This window comes from Epinephelus moara, chromosome 18, assembly GCF_006386435.1.
Source record: "Epinephelus moara isolate mb chromosome 18, YSFRI_EMoa_1.0, whole genome shotgun sequence".
NCBI classification, from domain to species: Eukaryota; Metazoa; Chordata; class Actinopteri; order Perciformes; family Serranidae; genus Epinephelus; species Epinephelus moara.
Window position 1 is genome coordinate 8,741,501 of NC_065523.1, and position 20,129 is coordinate 8,761,629.

General features: G+C 40.3%; 1 protein-coding gene and 1 non-coding gene across 7 annotated transcripts in view; one reads left to right on the plus strand and one right to left on the minus strand.

Moving 5' to 3' along the window:
* Positions 1 to 245: 245 nt before the first annotated feature.
* On the minus strand, positions 246 to 327 carry trnas-uga (transfer RNA serine (anticodon UGA)). The gene has a single exon. It is a non-coding gene; the product is annotated as a tRNA-Ser (tRNA).
* Positions 328 to 11,828: 11,501 nt separating this feature from the next.
* LOC126405831 (MBT domain-containing protein 1-like) overlaps positions 11,829 to 20,129 on the plus strand; it is a 33,484-nt gene continuing 25,183 nt past the window's right edge. For all 6 annotated transcript variants that reach the window (XM_050069790.1, XM_050069789.1, XM_050069793.1 and 3 more), the window contains exons 1-3: positions 11,829 to 11,956; positions 18,459 to 18,717; positions 19,338 to 19,471. In XM_050069790.1, the coding sequence (XP_049925747.1) occupies positions 11,936 to 11,956; positions 18,459 to 18,717; positions 19,338 to 19,471 (414 nt within the window). In that variant the 5' untranslated portion in view covers positions 11,829 to 11,935. The remainder of the gene's footprint in view (positions 11,957 to 18,458; positions 18,718 to 19,337; positions 19,472 to 20,129) is intronic.

Here is a 20,129-nt window from a genome sequence, read left to right on the forward strand (position 1 = left end):
GGTAAATGTAGTTAATTGAAGCAATAAATTCCTCAGTGTTTGCATATCGACCGAGAAAGCGGAGTTCTTCTGCTCATATAGTTGTGCTGGCAATGCCCAAATGTACCAGGATGCATTGTGCGAAGGCATAGTCGCAGTGTATAGCCACCCTAACCTATGCTATTATCTCTTGGCCAAAATAGCGCAAGGGGTAACAAAGATACTTGTCTAACCCAATGTGTAATTTAGTTTCTCAAGCAAAGACTCGCTGTGAGCAGGGTTTGAACCAGCGTGGGGAAACCCCATTGGATTTCAAGTCCAATGCCTTAACCACTCAGCCATCACAGCTCACATACCTGGAACTTTCAGTTGGTTAATAGAGACTTCCACATAAAGAGTTTGGAGTTAATAAAATCTATGTAAGTTGATCAGCAGTGGTGGTACAAGTACTGATATTCTTTTACTTAAAGCTCCAGTAGGCGACATTGTTTTGGTATAATTGAGTACAAATTTTATAATGTCTTCTAAGCATAATGTAAATCAAGTGGTCTGAGACAAACAGTAGGTTTCTGCACCTCACCACGGCTCTGTGTTCAGCCTCTAAAGAATTAGTATCGTGCCAATGTGCATCAACCAATCAAAGGTCAGTTCAGACCACTGCGTTCCTATTGGCTGTTCTACTGCATATGCACGTTCCCATGCCGCCGGCAGAAGGGGAGAGCAAGCGGCAATGGCGAACAGTGCACCAGGTAAAATAGCTATTCCAGCATTGGCTACAACTGCCTACACGGCTAAACAACCCAAAAAAAGAAGACAGAACTCGGTTCCCTGGAGCCCCGGAGGGAGGGGAAAGGGTGAGGTGGGGCTGGGCCCGGCCAGAGGGCGCGAGGGTCGGCCGTGGGAGCGGAGCCGAGGGCTCTCCGCGGAGAGGGAGAGCCGAGCCTCAGGGGTATGTGTGGGACGGGCTGCTGCGCGGTGAGGGAGAGCCAAGGCTCGGGGGTATATGTGCGGGGCCGCGAGGGAGGGATAGGGAGGGCTGCTGCGCGGAGAGGGAGAGCCGAGCCTCGGGGGTATATGTGCGGGGCCACGAGGGAGGGATGGGGCGGGCTGCTGCGCGGTGAGGGAGAGCCGAGGCTCGGGAGTAAGTGCGGGGCCGAGAGGTAGGGATGGGGAGGGCTGCTGCGCAGTGAGGGAGAGCCGAGGCTCTAAGAGAGGGAGAAATAAATTGTAGATATAGTTATTTAGACCTGCAACTATACAAAATTAAATTATTGATATGTCAGCTTAGAATTCTAAATAGTAATAATGTACTTTCAGATATCTGGAATTGCATTTGATATCTGAAATGCAATTGTAACTAATGAAATTATATTCATACTAGTAACAATTACATTTGAGATGCATTTCCTTAGATATTAAAAAAAAAAAAAAAGAATTTCCACAGGTCAAAAATGTCATTGTAGATATATTCAGTAATGTATATCCAGAATTAGTATTTTAATTTTGGCTACATATCTGAAATGAGTAATTTAAATGTCAATCAATGACTTTGTCATACTTTAATCATCAGAAATCCACATATCCAAATGGTTTATTGATATGGCAAACATATCAGAAATGAAGTTTTTGATATCTGAATTGAAAAATTACATTTCCACTAGGCACATTTCCTTTTTTAACGTGAAAAATCAACTGTCAATATTTGTTTTTACTAGTGAAAAGGAATAACTGATATCTATAATCAAATAAAATATATCTCTAAATCAGATTTGACTAGTCAAAATGTAATTTCTACATATGAAAACATATTTGTAACATGCCAAACTTTTTACAGATCTCTTAAATTAACATTTCAACAAAAAATGTCATTTTGACATTTTTAGATTTTAGTTTCCACTTGTTAAAAACTAAATCGCTATTAGTGAACCTTGTTGATTAAATGTTAAAAGGGCTTGCCATAGTACCACACTTGAAAATGTTTCATTATAGGTAAAAAACCTGAATGCAAAACCTTACTTAAGTAAAAGTAGGCTATTATCAATTAAGTTTACTTTAAGTACTTAACCTAAATGTATCCATTGTGTAACTTTGTGACAATGCATTTTTCTGTAAATGCAAGAATGATTTTTAAATAGTTTATTTATCTTAAGTGGGAGAATTTAACAGCCCATAAAGGTATGCTTTATCCTAGAAGATATGACATTTGAATGAATAAATCATAATCACCGTGTCCCATTACTTCCATTATGGAACTGTCCGGAGTTCATCTCCCTAACATTTTGGACTTTGTCCTCATAATTTAAGATGCTACATCAAAGGTGCTGTGAGCAGGGTTTGAACCATATGTGGGGAAACACCACTAGAGTCCTAATCCAACTCCTTTATCACTTGGCCATCCCCAGCAACGAAAGGAACAGAGAAGTCCGCCATTGTGTCACTGGATTCAGGTTACTTTTACAAATAAATGCTACAGCATGTAATTCAGTGTTACTGATTGTAATTTGATCTGATTATTATCAGCTTAAGTGTTTGCTGTTTTACTCTCCTTGAGCAATATCAGAGCTGGATTATCTTACTGCCGGAGCAAACATTTCCTACTGCTGGTGCTTCACATTGAAACATTTGTGAAACAAATGTGAGGATGCTTTTATTTTAAAGCAAACACAATGCATTTATCACTGAGCTTAGCTCTGGTCACTTTGATATTGCTATGTCTTGGCCCTGGAAGTAACAGTGGTTATGGTGAACTGACCCAAGAGCAGTTCCTCACCAATTGCTCTTGTGGTTTAGGTTTTGTATTGACTGACAGAGTATCTCTCTCTCTCTACTACAGCTCCATACTCACTTATTTACTGTTGCTAAGCTATGAATGGAAAATCACTGTAGAGAGAGGTTTACCAAATGGTAAATTCTCCCTGTTTTTACTCTAAGTCTATCTTACCATAGCCTGCAGATGTGTCAGCTCTTCTTCCAGACTTGCTGCTGTTCTCCTCAGGTCCTCCAGCTCAGCCTGGACAACCTCGGAACCAGCTGGAGGGTTAAAGGTCACCTCCGGAGAACTCAACATGGACACCTGAACACAACACAGCTGACATTAAAAATCTACTAAAACGAGAACTGTGGTCATAGAGCATTATTTTAAAATAAGGGCATGATGTAGATGTTTGTGTACCTGTGTGTTGAACAAGCACTCGTTCTGGTTCTTGCCGAGCAGTGTCACACTCATCTGTCTCAGGTCGTCCAGCTGCTGAAGAAGGTCTGATGACCCAGCAGCTTGCATCTCCACGGTGACACCCCCTGAAGCCTGGGCTAGGAGACCCTGCATGTCCTGGACAGGTAGATAGGGAACATGACGTAGACGTTTATTTGAATAATCCAGGCAATTTTTATTGATTTACCTGTTGGTGTTGTATCCGCAGCTCCATCAGTTGTTGTGTTTGATCTTCCAGCAGAGTCCGGAGCTCTGGCAGCGTGTGGACCTTCAGCACCTCCTCCAGTAGCCTGAGGTCACTAACGTCCGTCTCCACACAACCACGATGCTCACGCTCCTTCTCACACCTGTTTACACAGCAGGGGGTTGGCGAGATATGTCTATATGTGCCATGTATGTATGTGGAAGGTGAGTAGATCTACCTGGCCTTGAAGTCGAAGATAGTGAGCTCTGCACTGAGGAGCTGCAGCTTCACCTGAGCCTGGGACGAGAGACATTCACTGATCTGTAAGTGAGAGAGAGAGAGAGAGAGAGAGAGAGAGAGAGAGAGAGAGAGAGAGAGAGAGAGAGAGAGAGATTACCTGAATGAGGTTTGACCTGTTGTTTTTTTTTAACAAAGCTTAATTAGTCACACCACTTTTGGTACAACTTGTTAAAAGTTATAATGCTACTTTAGCAGTAGTAGTAGTAGTTGTAGTAGTCAGAGGCTTAAATTGACTTGGACTCAAGTCAGATTTGAGTTATGAATCAGAGGTTGACTTTGACTTAGACCCCAGTGACTTGTGCCCTCACTTGGACTTTGGCCTTTTTAATTAGAATGAACCGATATGCTCTGTAAGTTATGGAAAATGTTTGCAGCTAATCGAATTTTTATTGTTACTGACACAAACTTGAAAATTCAAATCGCATTCAATTTGGTGAAGGGCACCCAATGACTTGTTTTGGACTTGTTCTTGACTTGGAACTTGTTGGTCTTGGTCAAGGTCTTGCTGGTTTTGACAGGTGTGAAACAGGACTTGGGACCTAACTCAGGGCCTGTTGGTCTTGAGTTGGGATTTGATTTGGGACTTGTTAGTGTAGGTCCTGGACTTGGGACTTGATGGACTTGTCTTGGGGCATGTTGGTATTGTCTTGGAACTTAATTTCTTGACTTGTTGGTTTTGACTCAACTTTTTGACTTTTGCCTTGGTCATGACTTGGGTCTTGTTAGATTTGATGTGGGAGTTGTTTGTCATGACATGGGTCTTGACCCAGGATGTGTAGGTCTTGTCTTGGGACTTGACCTAGAACTTATTACTCTTGTCTTGGGACGTGTTGGTCTTAACTTGGGTCTTGTTGGTCTTGACATTAGGACTTCTTGGTCTTGGGCTGGGACCTGACTTCAGACCTGTTGGTCGTGAATTGGGACTTATTGTTCTTGATAAAGATCTTTAGACTTGTTGAACTTCACCTTGGATTTGATAGCCATGACATGAGATTCAGTTATGACTTGACTTTGTCCTCTGGTAGCAGAAAACATATAGTCACAGTAGAAACACAGTAAACAGTCATGTAAATGGTGATTGATTTGAAAAGATCTGTGCTGGACAGAACTGTAAAAGAGCATGTGGTGAGTATGTGCTGTGGTGGTTAAAAAAAGGAAAACCCTTTACTGTGTTGATGTTCATACACGTGATATGACAGTGGTGAAAATGGGTCAAGATGGCTGAATACAAGTAGTTGAATGTGAGTTATTATTGTGATCATGAAGTTATTAGAACAAATTAAATGTCAAGTCAGTCTCAGGCTTGTGGAAGAAACCATCTGCAGAAACAGACTTTCAGAATAACCACAACTCTTTTGAAAGTTCAGAAGTAAGTGTGTATTATTAAAATGATCTGTTGTGTTTCCGGGACATGCTGAAGTTCAGGTTTGATGTCTGACATTTAAATTGGTGACATTTTAGAGTCAGACTTGTCTCAACCTGTCTGACCTTCAAGCAGACGTTCAACTTCCAGACGAGTCAGAACCGGTCTGAGGTGCACCTCAGTTTGACATCATCTGTTTACCTGCAGAGCTGCCTCTGGCCTCTATTTGGCCTACACACAGCCTTTATCTGGCCCTGGTTGGCATTTATCTGGTTTTTATTTGGTCCTTATTTGGGCTTTATCTGGGCTTTATCTGATATTTAGCTGGTCTTTATTTAGCCTCATTGGCATTTATCTGGTCTTAATTTGTCCTTTATCTGTTTTTATGTGGCCTGTAATCGATTGCCCCTTATCTGGTCTGTATTTGGCATTTATATGGTCTTCATTTGGTCTCTTTTTTTGCCTTTTTGTGGCCCAAGGACAAAAGTATTTTACTTTTTGTCATCTTTTCTTTTTTCAGGCTGTTGGTTATTGTTGATCATCATAATATCCACAGTGTGGTTTGAGTCTGACTGCAGATCTCCTGTTGTCAGAGAATAAACATGAGGAAACCTTTTTTCCCTCTCCTCCTCCTTTAGTTGATGTTTGATCAGAGAATTTAAATTCTCAGTTGTTCAGAAGTAGAACCATACACTAAAACATTTTTCTCCATATTTGTAACAGTGTTTTATTTTATTTTATTTTATTTCTTTATTTTTTTATTTGTTTATATATTTTGTGTTTGTTTTTTTTTTGTTATTTTATTTGTTTGTTTTATTGAATATTGTTTCATTTTTATTCTTTCTATTCTATTCAGTCTGGTTTAATGTTATTTTATAATGTATTTATTGTACTTATTCAATCATATTTTATTTTTTATATATTTTATTTTATTTTTTTTTGCTTTTGTTCTTTAGGTTTTCATTGAGGTTAATCAAAGAAAGTCATTTAGACAGGATTATTAGTGGTCTCTCTATTTTTTTTTAAAATGTTGGTAAGCTCACCTGATCATGCAACAGGGACGCTGTCCTCAGGTATCCATTCAGCTGTTTCAGCTTTCTGGGACACTTCCTGTTCAGCTTCTCTTGGATCTGACGCTCCAGCCTCTGATTGGTCGCCTCAAGATACTGGACCTGTGTATCAGAGTTAACAATCAGTTGATGAATTGTCAGTTGTGATAACCTAATAGATCCTTATGCTGCTGTGGCGATAACAGAACAGTCAAGATGAGTTTTAAAATCCTCATGACAAAATAGATTTTTCATTTTGAACTGCTTTATTTTATTGATTTTTTTTAGGTCTGAACAAGTATAAAAAAATGTAATTCAAATACAAAAATTAGAAAAAGAAATCATGCATTTCCTCTGGAAATTGGCAACTACTTATAAACTCAACACAACTAAGTAAGCTAAAACAATTTTCAGATCTTTACCTGTCGGGTTTTTTTTCTTTCTTCAATATAACAAGTACCAAATTACACAGAACTTAAGGTTCATTTCAAAAGGATAAGAATCTGATGGAGAAATATTAAACTAATTTTTAAATGTAGATAATAAATCCCCTTAAGTTTGTTAAAACCCCCAAATACGCCCACAATACAGAGGACATGATCCATAGAAAAAGAATGACATTTTATTTTTATGACATGACTCCAGTGTCAACAGTGGTAGTTACAGCCCTGGGTATTTATATAGACCTTTGTGTTAAAGAGTAAGAATCTTTTTGTTTAATCAGAAACAGCCCCAAAAGATTTTCTCAAATCCACCAGACCGCATTTAAATAAACTGTAATTTTATCAGTGTTAAACAAACTTCATTCAAAGTTGACAAAAATAAAACTCACAAAAGCTGTTTTGGTTTGCCTTTTTTACTGTTCCAACAATCACCCGCTCTAGTTTAGTTTAAATAAACCCTAAATTAGACCACAGGATAGACGTGAAAATATGTTGGCTCTATACATGCTGACATCACTGTTTATGTAGGTACAATCTGGTGGGTTTGACAATAGCTATTTCGGGGCTGTTTCTGGGTGACCAAAAAAGGTCTTTATCTGCAAGAGATCCTTTCCAGAGTGTTTTAGGACAGTTTGAATAATATTCTGAGCCAATCAGTACCAAAAACGAGCACTTTTAGTGGACAAATATTGACGGTCCAAAATTGCCCTGAGTGGTTACATTGGAGCCTTTTTTGTGGCAGCTGGCTGCAGCGGTCTCACTCAGTGCTGTACCAGTTTTAAAGTTGTTGTTTCCATTAGTCACTAAGACACAAAACATTGGAAAATAGGATCCAGGTTAAAAAAACACCAAAGTAACCCTTTGATTGACCTTTTATCAGCTTTAGATGTCATGGAATTTTTTCAATACATGCAAAACTCCACTGAAAATTCTGCTATGTTTCTGTTCTCTTGCTCTTTAAATATAGTTTACAAAGCTACAAGCAGAAGTTTCCACCACATGCATTAGAGAAAAATAAGAGAATAAGTGGCACACTGTACTCAGTCAAACTCCAATAAGAAATCTGATGTCTCACTTATAAACATTGCGTACACAGCATCCCATGCAAAAGCTGTGATCTATAAAGACAGACTTGATGGGAGAAACTTTGACTCATGCTTACTTTTTGGAGAGGGTAAACACATGGTGAAGTAGAAGCCTGATTGCAGAAACTGTTGAATATTTTTTGGTGCACGCCATTTCTGGATTTTGTCTGTATGTACACTTTTATGGATCTAATGGATCCCACACATTGTTTTACAAATGAGGCCCCTGGTATTTTTATGTTTTCTGGCTCTTAAAACTATAATTTTGAATCTGTGGGACAGGTAAAGGAGTAGGAAGAAAGTTGTGTGTTCCACCTCATACATCAAAGAATAAAAAGAGGATGTAAAGGAAAAACAAGAACTCATACAACAAACCCAGCACCTGTTTAAGTCCATGCAAAACTCCACTGAAAAATCTGCTGTTTTTATATTCTCCTGCTTTTTAAAAACATTGACTCTGCACTTATAAATCTCAGTTTAATTTTGGAATTGGTTAGAACAAAACACAGAACACAGCACATAGTCAGGGCAAAATTCCATTAGGAAATCTGATATTTTATTGTTTTCCTGCTCCTTACAACATTTATTCATCATTTATAAATAAATGTTTAAAAAGTTTAATATTTCTGTGGAGTGAGAAAAGTAAGGAGGTCTTTGTGTGTTTCCATCTCATGCATCAAAGAATAGACAGTTAATGCAAGTAACTATCAGAAATGGGATATTAAAGTGCTGCACTTGTTTCAGTCTATGCAAAACTGCATTGAGAAATCTGCTTTTTATATTCTCTTGTACTTAAAACATTTCAATCATCACTTGTTTCATTTTGGCCTTTCTGTGCTGCTACTGGATCAATCTGGAATCTTTTTTTCCCCACTTCATGCATCTCCTACCTGCTGTAAGTATGTGGCCAACCTCCGGTTGAGCTGCTGCAGGTCAAGTTTCTCTCTGGACAAACAGAAGGTCCTGCTGTTGTCCGGAGCCACAGCTGCAACTGACACATTAGGAGCTGTGCTGTAATGCACCAAAACTCCAGGTCCATGATGACCACGGTAACCCAAACCTGCACGGGTCACTCTGTTTGCACGAAGAACCTGCCACGGCGTCATCTCACCACTCACTTATGTTTACTTTTTCACATCTGGTCATCACATATGGACTCATCTATCCTCCCTAACAAGCACTCCTCCTTTAAAGCATCCTTTTCTGCAAAACTGAAGATGTACGTGCAGGTTTTTCTGCACTACTCTACTGCTGCACTGCCAAATCTCTTCTTTCAGCAGCTGTCTAAACTCTCTGCTGTGAATGTCAAGCCCTCAGGTCTCAAAGAGGATGTTTCTATCACAGGTGTGTCAGGACTCTATGGAGCTCAGGTTTAATCTGCATTAACCTTTAAATTGTGAAATTAAAAACAGGTTACGGCAGGGCAGGCCCTACCCTTTTAGAGTTATTTAGTGAAAAGCTCACAGCACACGTGAATCAAAAATTACAGTCAGGTTTTCACTTGCTCTGCAGATGTTCTGGATCAGTGAGTTCTGTAACCTTAAGGCCAAATGACAACTGTTCTTAATATATTATATTTTATATGCAGGTCTAATACTGCCAATGAGTCATCTGCAATAAAAAAAATTATGAAACAGTTAAACTTTACAAGTGGAAAGGTTTTTTGTGTTTCATGCATGACCGAAGAAAAAGATGCAAATCAAAAGAAGTGGAACCACACAAATCTTCATTAAGAAACTGCAACTTTAGAATTTTTTTACAATTATAACTCTTCACTAACAAACCTTAGTTTAATTTTGGAATCATAAAACAAACCCTGTGCTCAGTCAATGCAAAACACCACTGAGAAATCTGCTACTTTTATTTTGTCTTGTTTTTCAAATACACATTAAATAAAAATGTTATTTTTGAATTTGAAGACACAGATGGGAGTAGAGAGCGTGTGTTGTGCATCAGCACATTTTGCAAGAAAGTGGCTCATTTTTGCAAACACACCCTTTTAGCAATGTCAGAAAGTTACAAAGTATATTTACTCTGCACTTTTGCAATTTTGAAGTACTTGTACTTGAGTTTTTTCCACTCTTGCTACTTTGTACTTCTACTCCACTACATCTCAGAGGGAAATATTGCAGTTTTTACTCCATTACATGTTTCTAAGTATGACAAGGCCTGCACGATTACCAGTTGCCAGACACAGCTGATGTGAGGTGATACCAAGGTGCATCAAAGCTGTCGTGATGATATGTGGTGGCCCAAAACTTTATTAAATAGAAACAAATAGATCCGCACACCAAGTAGCTCCTGTTAAAATGTTTTTAATGCTGTGTAACATTCTGAGCCTGCAGCTCTTCCTCAGACTTCTGATAAACACAGAAGGATAGTAATAGTAAAGAATACATTACACACCTATGGAAGAAAATATTGGTATACAAATAAAGGAGAAGACCAGTAAGCCTATATGTACAAATCATGTATCCCCCACAAGTTAAGTGCTTCATAAAGGTCTCTAGCTAAATAGCCACAATATATTAATATATACTAAATGCATCTAATAAACACACCTGATATGTCACAACTGCTGCAAATCATTGGTCAATATGCAGCAGGAAAATACATTTCAGTATTAAGCATAAACATAAATTCAAGCCACATAAATATATGAATAAAGGCACATGAAGAAAATCAGTTTATAGTATATACATACACAGATCAGCCACAACATTAAAACATTGATCATCTTGTTACAATGCAATGTTCTGCTGGGAAACCTTAGGTGCTGGCATTCATGTGGATGCCACTTGACACGCCCCACCCACCCAACACAGCATTACAGACCAAGTACCCCACCCTCCATGGCAACAGCACTCCCCAATGGCAATGGTCCCCCAACAGCACAGCACAACATGCCACACCATAAAAACTGCTTAGAATGGCCCGAGGAACATGACAAAGAGCTCAAGGTGTCAACCTGTGTTCAAAATTCCCCAGATACCTATCTGATCGAGCATCCGTGAGATGTGCTGGTACCCCACCTCACAACCCACAGGACTCAAAGGGTCCTCTGCCAACGTCCTGGTGCCAGACACCACAGGACAACCCCAGAGGTCCTGTGTTCACGCCTCGACAGGTCAGAGCCATGTCTGGTCCAAGGAGGTCCCAATGTGGATCTGGGGTACATCTGGGGTACCAGCACATCCCATGAATCCTTGATCAGACTGGGAACTGGGAACTTGGAGGCCAGGTCAATGCTTTGAGCTATTTGTCATGATCCTCAGGCCATTCCTGAGTAGTTTTTGCTGTGTGGCATGACGCATTGCCCTGCTGAAGGGCCGCTGCCATCTGGAGTACTGTAACATGATACTGCCTCCACCAAAAGATGTTATTCTATCGGTGCAGCAATCAGCAAATTTGGACTCATCGCTGAACATAACGTTCCTCTACATGTTCAGGTTCCAGTGCACGTGCTGCAGACACCAGCGCAAACGGGCCTGACGGTGAAGGGCAGTCATGGCAATCCTCCTGGCAGCCCTGTGAGACCGGAAATTGGCTGCATGCAGTCCGTTCTGGATTGTCTGGGCAGAGAGCCGTCATCCTGCAAACTTTGACTGCAAACCTGTAGAAGATTGGCCATGGTTCCTAAGTGCTGACAGGATGAGGAAACAGTCTTCTTGGGGTGCCTTCTTCTTGGGACGTCCACTTCGCAGCCTGTCTCTGAAATCCCCCGTTATATGGAACTTGGCCTTCAGTTTGCAGATGGTGCTAGGGCTCGCTCCAAATAATGCCGCAACTTGGTTTTGCGGAACACCAGCTTGAAGTTGCCCTATCGCTTGGGCCCTATCCAGATCATTCAAACCTGGCATGCCGATTCTTGGAGCAGACACCAACTGACCACTGTAGCAGGGCCCTGCTCACAGGTGCTGACGAGCAGGTGCCAGTCAGGCACCAGTCAGGTACCTGGAGGTACCAGAAGCTCAAAACAAGAGTCAATAGCAACAGCAAAAAAAAAGCTGTTTGTTCATCATCATTATCATTATCTTTATTATTGTTATTTTTTTCATTATTATTATTATTATTATTATTATTATTTCGGTTTAGGTTTATTTAGCATCCCTCCAGCAGGGGTCGCTGGCGAGCATACCATCGAATCTAAAGTTTACACACGAAGTAGAGACGTCAGCCAATGAGAGATCAGCAGCCGCCGTCCCCGCGCCTGCGCCTTAGAAGTATGATAATTTTGTTGATATGTCTGCCTCTGGTTTTTCATGATTATTTCTGCGGGTTTTAGTGTTTAAGTGAGAGTGTCCCCCCGCGGTCGGGTCTGATGGAAAACCCCAGAGACCTGGTGAGTTCTGAGGCTTGTCTGTCTGGCGAGATCCCGCATTTACCTTATTTGTTGTGGTTGTGACAGCGGTATTAAAGGCTACTATAGAGCGACCGCTGACAGAAAATCAAGGCCAAACTCCTTTGAGAAATCTTCTACTTTTAAGTTCTCTTGCTCTCCGACAAAAGAATGCACCTCATTAAAATGACATTTTCAATTTTTATTTAGTAGCGTAATATAAACTTTTATTCGGCACATATATGCCACGCAAATTATTTCTTAATTTGGTCAAAACATAGCGTTTTATAATTGCTTCGCCTGCTGTTCTCATTATCTCCTTGTCCTGAACTCCACAGAAGAATTCCGCGGTGTTTTAATTCCTTTCTTGTTGACCAAGGCAAATATCTCACTGACCAGCACTTTCAGTTGTTTACTAAATCGGAAGAGATGCCCTTTTATTCGGCATATATCAACTCAACGAAGCAGTTTCTAAGTTAGTTAAAATTTCACTCTTCTTATCGCGTCGCTGTTTTCCTGCTATATTCCCATTTATGTTCTCCACAGTACACAGTGGAGAGCGGTGATTGGCAAGGCGCATCAGTTAGAAAAAAATGCAATATCGATAACAGACTGTCGTACTCAGTGCATTTAATGTACGCCGAATTTAAGGATGGCTTCAACCGAGTCACAACAACCCCGGGTTATCTTTTCTGAGCTGCTTCCCGGTGTTTACAATATAATGAACTTCAATTTCTGGAGGTCATTTGGTGTTACATCCTGTCTGGTATTCTCTCGCTGACACAGTCGCCAGTTGTGGCTACTGAGTCTCTCTCTCTGTATTGTCAGTGAGCCTCTCTCTCCCTCTCTCTGTGCACCGCACTGCAGTGGTGCTGACAGCAGGTTACACAGCTCCAAACTCACTGATGTGAACCACTGAATGCAACAGCTGTCAGGGCCAGGCTGAAGGACTGTGTGTGTGTGTGTTTGTGTGTGTGTGTGTGTGTGTGTGTGAGTGAATCGAGGGGTTATCTCCATGGATGTATAAAGAGAACTGGACACGGCATTGGAGGCATGTCCCCGTTCATTTCTATGAAAGTTTCTCAGTGGCACATGATGCCTCCCAGGAGGTCAAAAAAAGTTTATCCTCTCAGGTATAACATTACCCCAATCTTCCGAATTGTGGGGCCCATAGAGAAAGCACACTAGAGACTTTAACAGGTTTCAGTTTAGTGTTCCGCTAACTTGAATGGTGATAAAATGATTTAATCATGTGGCTCTTGTAGACTTTAGAAACGTTATTGAACTGAGGCAAAGGTGAAACGAGTCATTTCATAACAGTTGTGATGCTCAAAAACTATTTATTCAAAAAGTTTTTGGGAAAAGTAGTTTCGGTCCCATTTGCTTCACATGACAGACCTGGAAGTTGTAACCCCAAGGAACCCCGCTCAGCCTTGCTTCCAAATTTTTCCCGGTAGCCACTGTGAAATATTGCAGCAAAAAATTCCCCTGCAGCACTCTGTAGACCATCACTATAAAAGAGAGGTCTGTAAAACTGTTTAGAGGACACTTCGAACTGCAAACAAAGACAATTATGACTTTTTCTTTAATGAGTTTTCAACCCATGGAGGTTTTATGTTTGTAAAACTTTCCTCGAGCTGAGAAAAGTGATTTAAAAATCCATGACGTCATCACAATTTAAAGTCTGTGAACCAAGCAGGAACTCACGGGCAAGGCTACCTTGAGAAAAATTACTGCACATATTAAGTGGTCTGCATACCCAGGAAGTAAACCCAGAAACTTTTTTGGCATATGCGCCAGACAAGCAATTCTCATTGGACTGAATAGGCCCCATCTCTGTGTCTTGTATCCAGTTCTAATAATACATCCATGCGGATTGGCTTGAATGCCTGGCACTCCAATGTCATTGCAATATTGATATTGAGGTATTTGTGTCAAAACAATATTGCGATGTATGATTTTCGCCCTATAGCCCAGCCCTAATACAAAGCTGCATTGGATTTTGTTGGCACTGTAGGTCTCATTAGCCCCCTTTCCACCAAGCAGTACGGAACCGTTCAGTATGGGACGCTTTTTTCTGTTTCCACTGTGAATTTGTGGATGGTACCAATGGAACCGTTCCGTACCATCTCCATTTTTGGTCACCACTCTGTTGGGGTACCTAGCACACAGATCTGGTACTAAAAGGTGGAGCTGTGAACACTGCAGTCTGTTGATTGGTCAATAGAGGATGATTGGTCACTCTGCTCAGGGCTGAGCTGTGGCTCATGTAACCAGTGCTCATACCATGGAAAGTTTTATTAGTAGACTTTAACTATAACATATAAGGATGTTTTGCTGCCTCTCACAGCAGCTGGAGTTGGAGAAAAAATAACTTAATTTATTGGGTCGACTGCCGGCACCTTTTAAGGTGGAACATTTACTTGTAATGTTACTCAATACATGAGTTAACAACGTGAGTCAATCAACACACTTTAAATTTTACTGTGACAACTTTGACCATTACTTTAGTTTTTAAATGACATACACTTTTAGTAATGAGTGGATCTTCAAGTGTTTATATGTATGAATTTAGACCAGGACGGCATATATTCTAATTCCCACTCGTATTAAAAAAAAAAGCATGGCTGAGCGTCATCCCTGTGGGCTACAGCAACGCTAAACCCTGAGCTTGGCTTAGACAGACTGAATGCACAAACCTGTGTGTGAGTACAGGTGGATCTGCTGAGAAATAAGCATATTCATTAGACCAGTGTTTTTCAAATGGTGTGCTGCAGCACACTGGTTGCCATGATGCCAGTCCAGGTATGCTGTGGGATTTTTTGATAACCATACATTATTATTGCAATATTCAACTGGGCCTATACAAAAAATTATGAATGAAGTTTTAATTGACTGTATCAGTATGTTGTGCACACTAGAGCTGCACGATATTGAGAAAAATTAACATTGCGATTTTTTTTGCCCCCAGCAATATATATTGCGATTTCTATATTTTTTTAAGGATCCATTATTTTCCACCAGATGACAGTAGCTCTACTTGGTGAGAATTAATCATTCTGGAATTATTAGGCTGATATTGCTTTGAATGCAATAGGCATTTGTTCAGTCAAACTACCATCTCTTTCAGTGTTTCCCCTATGCAGCTAGCAGCGTTGCACCACGCTGCTGATTTTTTTTTCCTTTCTTTTCTTTTATTTCGTCTAGCTCTTCGTCTAACTACCGTTATATTATTTGGCGCTACAAACGTTTCATAACCAGGTCAATTCACTTGTGAGTAAAACATATAAGAGGAGAGGAGAGGGCTCCGTATTATCTCTTCATAAATTAAAGTTACATTATTTTGCGCGACGGACGCTTCATATAATAACATAACAATATACTATTTAACGCGTTATACAGTGAAACGTTTCACCTTATAATGTGATGACTTACATTGTTTACACGACGGCATGTCATTTCTGTCTCTACATGGTTGCGCCTTTACAATTCTCCTCTGCTCTCTGTATCGCGCATGGCAGAGTTAGGCCCCAATGCGCGCGCGCACACACACACACACACAAACACGTGCGCACACACACACACACACACACAGGTTAGCACACTAGAGCACGGCTCGGGCCGCATTTCCCCAAGACCGAGACATTTTTAACTGAGCCAGACCTGAACCCGCAGCACGGCACTGTGCACACAGTCAATGGAGCGGAGCCTGTGTTGTGTTCAGGCGTTGTCACGTAAATAACAAATTCCAACACTTGAATAGGCTATTTATTGTTTACTCCACTAAATTAGACACATTTTGTTGGTCAGTCATTAAAACAGAAGCGATCACTCAGCAATTTAAACGTGCATGCTTAATTTAATTAGGGCAAGCCACATCTCAAGCCTGCGATGTAAATATTGCACATATATGCATTGTGATGGTGATGCTTAAAAGATATATCGTTCAGGCCTAGTGCACACCCATTTCTTAATAAAGAGGCAACTCTAGCTAAAAATGTCATTTAATTTACTTTAATTTAAATAAACATCACAGGGAACCTATTTGTCACCATTTGGTCATGGGAATTATAAGTGTGTGACACATACTATTGGTAGCCAGTGTGAGGGATGAGAACATTTAAAAGGAGAAAGCAGCGAGTGGGACAATGGATTGTTTTATTGTATGGAGCAAATTACAACAAAGCACAAGCAAAGACGACTGAAAGAAAAGAGGGAAAAAAGGGAAAAACTGTCAGTAGACAATAACACAAAAGCTACCTGTCTTATTTTTTCTTATTTTATTGTCTTATGTCGGGATAAGAATGATAACACACATTATAGGAGCTGTCGCTCACAGAGGTAAATACAGGTGTGCCTTGGAATTTTGTTTTGCCCTTTGCCTTGGGCACAAAAAGTTTGAAAACCACTGCATTAGACCAATAAACAGGAAAGCTGTCAGTTCAGCAGTTGAAGCCTTGGATGAAATTCATTTGTCAAAAAAAGTAACCTTTGACCTCTGACACTCCAAAGTGTTGAAATGGTTTTTAATTTGGCAAAAGAAGTCTAAAATATGGGGCGTCGGTGGCTTAGTGGTAGAGCAGGCGCCCCATGTACAAGGCTGTTGCCGCAGCGGCCCGGGTTCGACTCCAGCCTGTGGCCCTTTGCTGCATGTCACTCCCTCTCTCTCTCCCCCCTTCACGCTCATCTGTCCTATCAATTAAAGGCTTAAAAATGCCCAAAAAATATCTTTAAAAAAAAGTCTAAAATATAATCCTCAGTTGCAGTTTCTCAGATGTCTCAGATTTGCTTTTTTCTGTTTTACATCATTATAAACTGAATAGGCTATATGTTGGATTTAGACTGTTGTCTAGACAATACAAGCCTTTCGAAGACATTGGACACTGTCTGGATTCTGTGTAGGTCATTTTTCACTACTTTCTAGTAAAAAAAGGTAGGGCCATAACAAACAATTGTTTTCACCAGGATATTATTTTCTCAATTAATGATTTGTGCATAAAATGTCCAATAATATTGAAAAATATGCCTCACAGTTTCTTAAATCCCAAACTGACATCTTTAAAAAATCTTGTTTTGTATCACCAACATACATAAAACCAGAATATATTTATTTGTTTCTTTGTTTCCAAGGGACTGTGTGCAATATGAAACATAAATGTCAGATCTGATCTGATATATTGTACCAGAGTTAACTTGAAGCCAATTTTCATCAACAGTCTTTTGACAGAACACAACATCCACCCAGTGCCAGAACAGCACTAGATAAACTTACAAGACAAGACACGTAATACAAAGTTACACAAGTGGTACATCACTGACACACACACACCTATTCACACGCACACTGTGTCATCACCATGTGTGTGTTTAACAAATTATTCAGCTTAATATCGTAGACAAACAATAACCACATTCACACTTGAGAAGATGTAACCAGGGAATTGTTGGAGACTTTGTTTGAAAAATGACTTGAAACAAATCATCAATCATTAAAATATTTGAATGAATGAATATATGAATTTTTTTGTTGATCGACTCATCAATAAATAAACAAATTGTCTCAACCCTGAAGTTTTTATCAGTCAGTGTATGTTGGCCTGCTGGGGAACTGCCCATTGGTCCGACAGCCCATTGGTCCAACATCCCATTGTTCCGACCATATTAAACCCGTTGTTCCGAAGTCCGTTCCGAAATCATCATGATGCCCTGTGGTTAAGGTCTGGTTAGGTTTAGGCACAAAAAACACTTGGTTAGGGTCAGGAAAAGATCATGGTGTGGGTTAAAATGAAAAAGAAAGTGACAAACACATAAGCTGTGAGCCTGCTCCGCCTCAAGCCTTTCCCAGCTGACCCAGAGCCGGTCGCGGCGCACCATCAAGGTAGAAATACGCCCGCCGGGAGCCGTTCAGCACCGCGGACCGTTGGACTAATGGGATGTCGGACCAATGGGCTGTCGGACCAATGACATGGACCCGGCCTGCTGTAGGGTTGGGCTGGTTTTCAAACACCAGACTGGACTTGTGTACCGAATTTTAACTAATCAGCTGCTACTGAGTGGAACATAATTAGACATTGGCCCTTTTTATACAGCCTGTACAGGGCGGGAATGTATCAAAGGTAAAAGTAAACTCATAATGAAAAAAGCCCATGGTATACCATATATTATTGTATTGTTTTCTATTTCTGATGCATGAATGTGTAAGCAGCATTTTACTGTTGTAGATAGGTTTGAGGTGGAGCTTATTTAAAATAATTTACACACTCCAGGGTGGTTTAATCCACAACAAAACAAGATGTAAAATCACCATATGTTTGTATTCAAAATCTTTAGTGAAAACTACAACATTTCCCTCTGAGATGTATTGGAATGAAAGTATATAGTAGCAGAAAATGGAAATACCCAAGTAAAGTACAACTCAAAATCATACTTAAGTACAGCACCAACCACTGTGTGTATGTGTAGGTGGGTTTGGCAACATCTCTAACTGTCCCTTCTGCATCCTCAGGTGGAGCGTCTGTCCAGGAAGCGCCACGACTCCTTTGGGATGCTGGACGGTTTGGAGGAGGACCGGAGCAGCTGCAGCACGGAGTCCAGCGGGGGGAGCGCAGCTTCTAGCCCTGAGGACAGTGACGAGGAGGAGCTGGGTGGAGGAGGGGGAGAAGGAGGGGTGACTCAACTCACTGCGTCCTCTTCCTCCTCCTCCTTGACTCTCATCAAGACCAACGGACAGGTGTACACCTACCCTGACGGAAAGGCAGGCATGGGTCAGTCTTCTTCTTCTGTGCCACAGAGCTCAATTGTTGTCCAAAAACTATTAAAGACAGCCGACTGCCCTGGCTGACATGTCATTTCATTACCATAAACACACACACTGTAGTAAGCCCTCACACACCATCTATCTTACTTTCATAAATATTTAATAGAGCACCTAATGTGCATTAGTGCACTGCTGAAAATAGTCTCCAAACGAATTTCCCAGTGACTTTGGCTGCTTTGGGAAATTATTGTATGTATATGTATATCCAGGTTTGGAAATTAGCGGCTGTTAGATTTGCCTCACTAATCAGAAAAAAAAATAAATAAATTATATATATATATGGTTATTTATTGAATGGCAGGAAATTTTGGAATCCATTAGCCACAGTGGCAGGTGGACAAAAAAGTTGATTTCAACCCTGTGTATAAGTATAAAGATGATTGAATGAACCAATATACAAAATAAATATGAGTGAACGCAGCTTAAATATGTCAGTAATATAAGTAAGATCAAACCTCCCAGCTTTTAGTCTTTGATACTGAAGGAAATGTTTGGACCACAAGGAGTTGTTTTATATGTTTTGTACATTAAAGTGGCTCAGTTTGTATTTGTGTGTATGTTTCGCAGCCACCTGTGAGATGTGTGGTATGGTGGGCGTCAGAGATGCTTTCTACAGTAAAACCAAACGTTTCTGCAGCGTGTCCTGCTCCAGAAGTTACTCCTCCAACTCCAAGAAGGCCAGCATTCTCGCCAGACTGCAGGTACAACACGCACCAACTGACTACCTTTTGGTGCGCGTGTCATCGATTGACTCCATTTTGTTTTATGTTTGTATTATAAGTCGTCAGCTGGTCGCATGCTTCCAACTTCTCTCCCCTTCATTCTGCATCTTTGAAAACAGTGCAGCCTGCTGTGCGCTCCAAGTGCTGCTGCTTTAATATTTGACATACATAGAACATTTTTTTCCACAAATTGAAAAAACATACATTTAGTTGTGAGGAAGCACCAATACTAGAAAGAAATATTTTTTGCTACCTTTAGTTATTTAAATTTAAACATCAATGTTTAACCTTATGATGTTGAATACTACTGTTCACGCACATGTAAAGCTGCAGTGATGATGCAGTTTCTGATCAGCTGCAGCCTGCAGCAAACTCAACCTTAGAAGCAGGAATAGGGGAACTGAGACTTCCTTAACTTTAGACCTGGAAGGCCTCATTAGTCCTCTCCTCGCTACAATATACTGTATATGAATTAGGGCAAACAAGAGGCACAGCTTATATCTGATATATTTATCATTTATAAAGTAGTTGTATATATTCGGCAGTATACTGAAGTATAAAACAGTGTCATCTGGATACTATTTTATATCACTGTATACTGCAATATACATATGTATATATATATATATATATATAT